This window comes from Diuraphis noxia, unplaced genomic scaffold (genome assembly GCF_037042655.1).
Source record: "Diuraphis noxia isolate RWA-SAM2 unplaced genomic scaffold, SU_Dnox_SAM2 contig0001, whole genome shotgun sequence".
Classification (NCBI taxonomy): Eukaryota; Metazoa; Arthropoda; class Insecta; order Hemiptera; family Aphididae; genus Diuraphis; species Diuraphis noxia.
This window is the reverse complement of record NW_028301711.1, coordinates 8,340,511-8,348,603: the sequence shown is the minus strand read 5'-3', so window position 1 is coordinate 8,348,603 and position 8,093 is coordinate 8,340,511. Positions and strand designations below refer to the sequence as shown.

The 8,093-nt window shown below is 31.2% G+C and overlaps 2 protein-coding genes across 2 annotated transcripts; one reads left to right on the top strand and one right to left on the bottom strand.

Moving 5' to 3' along the window:
- Nucleotides 1–263: 263 nt before the first annotated feature.
- LOC149059415 (uncharacterized) lies at nucleotides 264–5,357 on the top strand. The gene is made up of 9 exons (XM_089215836.1): nucleotides 264–583; nucleotides 798–890; nucleotides 1,425–3,656; nucleotides 3,721–3,831; nucleotides 3,892–4,202; nucleotides 4,265–4,397; nucleotides 4,459–4,630; nucleotides 4,713–4,822; nucleotides 4,879–5,357. The coding sequence occupies exons 1-9, from the start codon at nucleotides 412–414 to the stop codon at nucleotides 5,355–5,357; spliced, it is 3,813 nt and encodes a 1,270-aa protein (XP_089071962.1). The 5' UTR covers nucleotides 264–411.
- A 593-nt stretch (nucleotides 5,358–5,950) lies between these two features.
- Nucleotides 5,951–6,801, bottom strand: LOC149059414 (uncharacterized). Its single transcript, XM_089224087.1, has 4 exons — nucleotides 6,737–6,801; nucleotides 6,550–6,666; nucleotides 6,230–6,482; nucleotides 5,951–6,172 (listed from the first exon to the last, which is right to left on the bottom strand). Exons 1-4 carry the CDS (start codon nucleotides 6,799–6,801, stop codon nucleotides 5,951–5,953), a joined length of 657 nt encoding a protein of 218 aa, XP_089080213.1.
- Between the last annotated feature and the right edge of the window lie 1,292 nt (nucleotides 6,802–8,093).

Sequence of the window (8,093 nt, the reverse complement as noted above, 5' to 3'; positions counted from 1 at the left end):
ATTCTATCCCTACCACCCTTTCTCACGCCTTTATCTCATTAACCGTCTACACACCTATAGAGACATGTCTGAATATTTTTGGTGATTACTAGCAAGAAATTAGTGCATTAAGTGAAACGAAATCAGTCCGTGTATTAACGTTCAATTGTCAAGTCGTGTTTTTACAGAGTTCCGAAGTAGTATTAAAGTGTTCACAAATATTTTATAAAAATTAAATTATTTATTTTACTAAAGCTAACACCATAGTTTGGTTTCTTCTGATATTTCTAGTATTGTGCGCATGCGCTTATAAAATCATTTCACACTGATATTTAAAGAGCAAATATTTTACTATATTTCATTACCTATCTATTCGTTGAAGAGTCAAGTCGTGTATAGTTTTCTTCATTCAACATACATAAATACATAATCATGTTCTCATGTGGTATTTGTGATAAGACATTTACTAGGATCGGTAGTCTACACAGACATACCAAGTCACACGATGTAACCAATACGATTTCATGCACGATTTCATGCAGTTTATGCTCGGAAATATTCACACGAAGAGATAACCTCATAAGACATATCAAAGAAAAACACCGTAAGTAATTTTTAAATACAATATTCAGATCTATTAGATAAATTATTCATAGTTAAGGCTACGTATTTCATGTTTAATCATCACAATAAAACATATATGCATTATAGATGCAATATATAAATATATAATAAAGGTGTTTAAAAAAAAAAAAAGTGTAATTTATTCAATGAATAATTTTTTTCAAGTATCTAATTAATAATAATACTATTTTCAGGTTCAAGTATTGTAATTCAACAAGAACCAACCATAACCAAGCGAGAAATTCAAGATTTTTTTAAAACAGCTGAACATATTTACGATTATAATGGTAAATATATCATTCATATGTTTATTCACCTCCTATGATATAACAATAATATAAATATATATAATAAAATAATATTATGAACACCCCTCATATATTTACTAGTACTATGTACAAAAGTAAGTATATATTTAAAATAATCTGATAATATTTCAAATAAACATATTTAAAGTTATAATTAGTTATTATATTATTACGAACGTAGGCATTTTAAACATCTTATTATTAATATTATTACACAAAAGAATAATGTATATTATTGCTATATCTGAGACCTCTATATCATTTTTGTTTTTGCTTTTGCATAATATATACACACTACATATACATGTATGTAATACTATTTAGTATTTGTAGATCTATCTCAATCGTGTGTTCCATATGATAAACATATCACTAAAAAAAATTTTTAATTCTTAATTTTTCTTCAGATACTTTTATTAAAAAAACGTTTATATTTATAACAACAATTTATCTTTACACACATATTTCTATAATTTTTAGCATTATAATAGTAAATTATTTATTTTATTTCAGTTCCTTCGGCTTCAAATCGCAATGATCTTAAGCGTGTACATGCGGAAAATTCAAACGAAGCAGTAAATGCAAAAAAAACACGCATGACTATCGTTAAAACCCCCGGTTTTGTTAAGACTGGTTCATCGCTCTCTAATAAAATCATTTGGTATTATAAGAAAAATACAGATAATTTTAACAACTTCAGCGCATTTTTAGTATCATCAAAAAAAGACTTAATTCAATTACTTAAATCATCGTCGACAAATCACCCAATTAAATTCAACTTGAAACTCGAGGCAACGTTCAGTCGGCCAAACGTAGAGAATTCAGCAGAGAACCGTGCGTTTAAAACTTCAGCAAGAGAAATTTTTATGGATACGGATATCGACTCAATAGTAGAACAAGCGTTCGTAAAATTATTGGTCGAAGAGGATGTTTATACATCTAAAGGAAGTGGCTTTACTTTGGAAGCAATAGACGGCTTATTATTAGGACTATACAATTACACACCTATGGGGGGTTCGTCTTATATAACACTTCCAGAGGACGTTAAAAATAAAAAAGCAATTATCAATCCTCAAAACTCGGACCAACAGTGCTTCAAGTGGGCAATCCTAGCAAGATACGTTACGGGTAATAACAAAACTATTATAACTGAAAATTATACATCGCTCGAAGATAAATTTAATTTCGATGGTTTAACATTCCCGACACCCATCACAGAAATAAAAAAATTTGAGAAAAATAACATGAACACGTCTGTCAATGTATTTGGATTAAAAAAAGAAAAGAATAAAAAACATATTATTTTCCCACTTAAAGTTGCGGATGAAGAAAAAAAAGATCATTTCGATCTACTATTAATTACCAACGGTGATAAAAGCCACTACACCTACATCTCTAATTTTTCCCGGCTTGTTAGAACACAAAAAACGTCACATGACGGTCATGTAATATTTTGCAAACGTTGCTTTACATCCTATGATAATCAACCTCGCAAAAATACGCTATGTGGACAAGCAGCACTTGATCAGCATAAATTGATATGTGGATCGCATAAACCAATTTTACCTCAGATGCCTGACCCCGGTACAATGTTGGAGTTTGATGCATGGCAAAAAACACAACGCCACCCCATAGTTATTTATGCCGACTTCGAAGCGCTTCTCGTTAAATGTAACGAGAAAAAAGGAAAAAATACAACTGTAATTCAAAATCACGAGCCTATGAGTTATGGTTTTTTCGTAAAGGCAGATGATCACATACCAAAAGAACTGCTTGAAGAATTTGAAATACCAACATCACCAGTTATATACCGCGGAAGTAATGAAAATAAAGAGGTAGCAAAACATTTTGTACAAAGTATTGTGGAAATAGCAGAAAAAATAGACAAACTGCTCAAAACAAACACACCAATTATAATGACACCGGAACAGCGACGCACATATGAATTATGTAAGGCATGTAATTTATGTAAAAAGAGATTTTCCAAAGAAAACCATAATGTAGCTGATCATTGCCATCTATCGGGAAAATTTAGACAAAGTTTATGTAATTCATGTAATCTCAAGCTTCAAAAACCAAATTTTGTACCGGTTTTCTTTCACAATTTAACCAACTATGATGCTCACTTTTTGGTAACTGAGCTTGGATATGACAAGAGCACAATTTCTGTAATACCAAACAGCGAGGAGAAATTCATTTCGTTTTCGAAATATATCAACAACTCCTTCACAATCCGCTTTATAGATACATTTAGATTTATGGCCTCCAGCTTATCGACGTTAGCCAAAAATTTAATAACACCAGACTTGGAGAAGTTCAGAGAGACGAGAAAACATTTTCCAATTGAAGACATGCCACTCGTTACTCGTAAAGGTGTTTACCCTTATGAGTATACGGATGGCTGGAGCAAACTGAAGGAAACGCATCTGCCGAAGAAAACAGATTTTTACAGTACATTAACAGAAGAACACATTAAGGATGAGGAATATACATTTGCAAAGACTGTTTGGAACCATTTCAACTGTCATACGCTTGGAGAGTATTCAGATCTGTATCTTAAAATCGACATCATGCTGTTAGCTGATGTGTTCGAGAACTTCCGAGACCTTTGTTTGACAACTTATAGCCTGGACCCGGCGTTCTACTATACTTGTCCAGGCTTTTCTTTTGATGCGATGTTGAAACATACTTCAATGAAGCTCGAACTACTTCATGACTATGATATGTTGCTGATGATCGAGAAAGGTAATGATATAATATTTTATAATATAGTGTTACTATTTAATAATACATATATGATTTATTTTAGGTATACGTGGTGGTCTCACACAAGCAAGTATGAGATACGCCAAGGCGAACCACAAAAATACTCCAGATTATGACCAGGCAAATCCAAAATCATGGTTGATATACCAAGACTGTAAGTTTTTTTATAATTTTAATTTATTCAGTTAAATAGGTATATTTTTCTTAATTTAAGGCAATAACTTGTATGGATGGGCCATGTCACAATACATGCCATACGGGGGGTTCAAATGGGTTGAACCAACACTCGACAAACTGAACAATTTGACTGATACTTCGCCCATAGGAAGGATATACGAGGTGGATATATCCTATCCGCAAGAATTACATGATAAACACAACGACTTGCCTTTTCTACCGCAGAACGGTATACCTACTGGTTCAAAAGTGAAAAAACTAATGGCAACATTAGAGCCCAAGAAAAATTATATTGTCCACTACCGTAATCTACAGCAAGCCATTAAAAACGGCCTTAAAGTAGATAAAGTAAGCATTTAATTTACAACAATTCTGCGATGAAGACATTTTTAACGTTATAATATTTAAAGGTGCATAGAGTCATTGAGTTTAATCAGTCGGAATGGTTGGCAGATTACATCAACCTGAACACTAAGTTACGCAAGAAGGCCACAAACGATTTCGAGAAAGATTTTTTTAAATTAATGAACAATGCAGTATTTGGTATGTTATTATAAATTTTAGTTTTTTTAATTTTTCATAACATTTTCTTATGATTTTCCAGGCAAGACGATGGAAAATGTTCGCCAACGTATACAAATTAAGTTAGTATCCAGTGAAAAGTGTTTGCAGAAACTTATAAATAAGTCAACGTTTAAGCACTGTACAACTTATAACGAGAATCTATCAGCTGTGTCGCTAGAGAATAAGGAAATTAAATTTGATAAGCCAATATATATATAGGTAACTATTACACACACAAACACAAATATTATATTTTAATGTTATTAATCTCAAATTAATTGATTATTTGTTTATCATAGGTTTTGCAGTACTTGAAATAAGTAAAACTCTTATGTATGAGTACCATTACGATGTCATGCAAAAACATTATGGTAAAAAAATAGAACTCATGTATACAGATACAGGTAAATATTTTAAAACCAATTTTATTTTCTTATACTGATTAAAATTAATTTTTTAGATTCACTGGTGTACCATATTATTACGGATGACTTTTACCAGGACTTAGCAAATAACGCAAACTTGCTAGACAAGATGGATACAGCAAATCTCCCGAAAGACCATCCGTGTTACATTCCTGACCGTAAGAAGATCCCAGGTTTGTTTTCCGACGAGACGGATGGACTCGTTATGACAGAGTTTTGTGCGTTGAGGGCAAAGTCATACGCATATATTTTACAAGGCAAGGAGAAGATCAAAGCCAAGGGAATCCGTGGGCACGTGGTCAAGAATCACATGACATTCGATGACCATAAGAAGTGTCTGTTTGATGACAGTGATTTAGACGTTTTCAGTCAAAATGTATCCATCCGATCATTCAAACACCAGCTCAGGACTATAATATCGAACAAATTAACCTACAATAACTTTGATGATAAGAGAGTTATTCTAGAGGACAAAATCCATACCTTAGCTCATGGACATTATAGTTTAGAGTAAGTTAATACAATTTATGTTTTTAAAATTATTTATTTTGTAATATTTTTGAATTGTATAGGAATGATAAAGAACAAATATAAACCGGAGATCTTGGATTTTTGTCGAGAAGCTTGAACACAGCATACGAATTTCAAAATTGATATTTGTTTGATTGTCGAAAATCAATTAGTTAATATCTCCTAATGAAAAGAAATGTCTCCAATTGAATTACAACTAAAATCACCAAGATTTTTTCTTCGCTTAGAATACTTGTATGACTGTATTGTTCAACGGATTAGAGTCGAGGTGGGAGCGATGTGTGTACATGTAAAATAACTTTATATACCTATGTAAAAATATTTGTATACACCTATGTTTTACTTTGTTTGTTTTTATAATAAAGTTTTTTTTTTTATTGAAATACATTGAGTAATCAGTTTTATAATTATTTATTATATATTTTAGTCTAAATATGTAAAAATAAAAATAGGTATATCATAATTTAAAAAAAAAAAAAAATAATATATTACTGATACTACTGCTATATTTTCAATAATTACTTTCGCTAAAATATGTACCATCATACATCAGTTAAAATATTTATATATAATATATTATGAGTTAAACAATTTGCTTAGTATACCATATGAAACCACATCCGATAATCCCCACACTGAGGTTATCTTTCGAACTTTATTATGAAATTCTTCTAATTCGTCCTCGTCCCGAGCTAATAATTTATTTTCAAATTTAAGCTGGAGTAAAACTTCAGCTTGTGTATAAGCCATAACCACATCTCTGATTTCCATTTCTGATGATGATCCAGTTAAGTATGCCTATGCAATTATTTGTTTCAGAAATAATATAAATTAAATGTTATTTTCAATACTTACAACACTTTCAGCCCTTAAAATCATTCCGACATCACCTTCAATATCGCAATCTACATATTCGATGTAATTGGATCCACGGAACAGAAGAAGACCTACTGTCTGTTCCAAGTTCATTTCTTCGAAATGCAACATGATTTCTTGCCATAGTTCTGTAACCATCATATTACGCTCGCTCAGATTTAACTGCGAGTAGTAAGATAGATCGGCATCCATGAGATTAAGCATGTTCCATACATATTCTATACCATCATCACTATTAAAAATAAAATAAATAAATACACTTTATTAAAAGATTATATTAACATGATTAATATAATTACAAAATTTCTCCATCATCAGAATCATATTCATACTCGCTATTGGCTTCAAAGTTTTCATTTAGGAAGGGATTTTCATCTTCATCTTCATCACCACCATCATTTTGATAATGATTATCGCTAAATAAATATTAAAAAAAGTGAATAATTTCTTTTCATTTTTCTTTTGACATACTATTATAAATCTTACCATATTTCCACATGTTGATTAAGGATACACGTTAAAAACGAGAAAAACATTGATATAAAATTCATTTTATAAAATTAATAAAAAATAAAACTACTGTTTAGAAATATGTTAGAACTCGAGAGAATATTATGTATGTTAAACACTGATATAAACACTGAAAAAATTATATATGTTATATAGAGAGCTAAGCGAAGACTGCACGCATACTGGTTTAGGGCAGGTCAGTGTCGTCGTTTCGTGGGATCTTACAATTGATAGCAGTTGTCCGCCGCCCGTCGCCTCCAGCGCTTTCGTCGCGTCCGCCGGTGCGGCCCGCAGGCAATTATACTGTACACCCCGAAATATTGTAAGATCCCATGAAACGACGACACTGACCTGCCCTAAACCAGTATGCGTGCAGTCTTCGCTTAGCTCTCTATATAACATATATAATTTTTTTTATATATATTTTTTTCTTTTGTAAGCAATTTCAATGGTCGTATTTAATGCCATATATAAATCAGAGGTTGACAGCTACATTTTGATTTCTACGAGTGTTAACGGCTTTGTAGAAAAATAACAATAGTCGGCATGCCGCTGGCGGCGACGACCAACCCAAGAGTGTATATTTATATTATTTCCAGTTTATTTCATTCCAAAAATGACCAGTTATTGCCTGCACGTTCTATTGTCCTATTGTAACACCCAACATTTCAGCAATCGATTTTTCTTACTAATCGTTTATAAGGTAAAAAATAGAGAACACAACAAAAGTTTCAATATTTTAGTTCAAGTTTCGTATTCGACGTATTACAACATACCGCATTCCTGTTTTACATTTTTTACTGTTGAATGTATTAATATTATTACGGTAATCTGAAAAACATCCCCAAATATATTCCTAACTGTTGTATACAGCAATCTAAAATATTAATTAATAATAGCAAAAAAATTTAAAATTTGAATGATATAACTTTTATAATATTATCTTGATCACACAGTTAGATTACGTAAAGAATAAAAATATTTATTTTGATAACAATGAACAATATTACGAATATAAAATATCATATTGCGCATAAAATAGCTGGACACTTAAACGAACTATATTTTGAAAATCTCCATCTAATAAAAATTTACTATCATTTTGACGTACGTAAGTAAAATCTTTAAAACAAATTTTGTCATTGTAGGTAGTAGGTACTATGTACAGGAACTAAAGAAGTATACTAATAACCGTCTAAGGTTTAACCGTAATAACTTATCGTTAGCAATATAAGGAATCGCAGAAAAAAAAACCTGACGGAAAAACGTATAACAAATATACACAATTTTATATCCTGATTACGGCTACTCAAATACAAAAATAGTAGGTTAG

Coding starts and splice junctions, on each gene's coding strand:
- LOC149059415 (XM_089215836.1), top strand. CDS start 412: ATGTTCTCATGTGGTATTTGTGATAAGACATTTACTAGGATCGGTAGT. Junction 584..797: donor ACATATCAAAGAAAAACACC/GTAAGTAATTTT, acceptor TACTATTTTCAG/GTTCAAGTATTGTAATTCAA. Junction 4,823..4,878: donor ACTCATGTATACAGATACAG/GTAAATATTTTA, acceptor TTAATTTTTTAG/ATTCACTGGTGTACCATATT.
- LOC149059414 (XM_089224087.1), bottom strand. CDS start 6,801: ATGAATTTTATATCAATGTTTTTCTCGTTTTTAACGTGTATCCTTAAT. Junction 6,667..6,736: donor AATCAACATGTGGAAATATG/GTAAGATTTATA, acceptor ATATTTATTTAG/CGATAATCATTATCAAAATG. Junction 6,483..6,549: donor TCTGATGATGGAGAAATTTT/GTAATTATATTA, acceptor TATTTTTAATAG/TGATGATGGTATAGAATATG.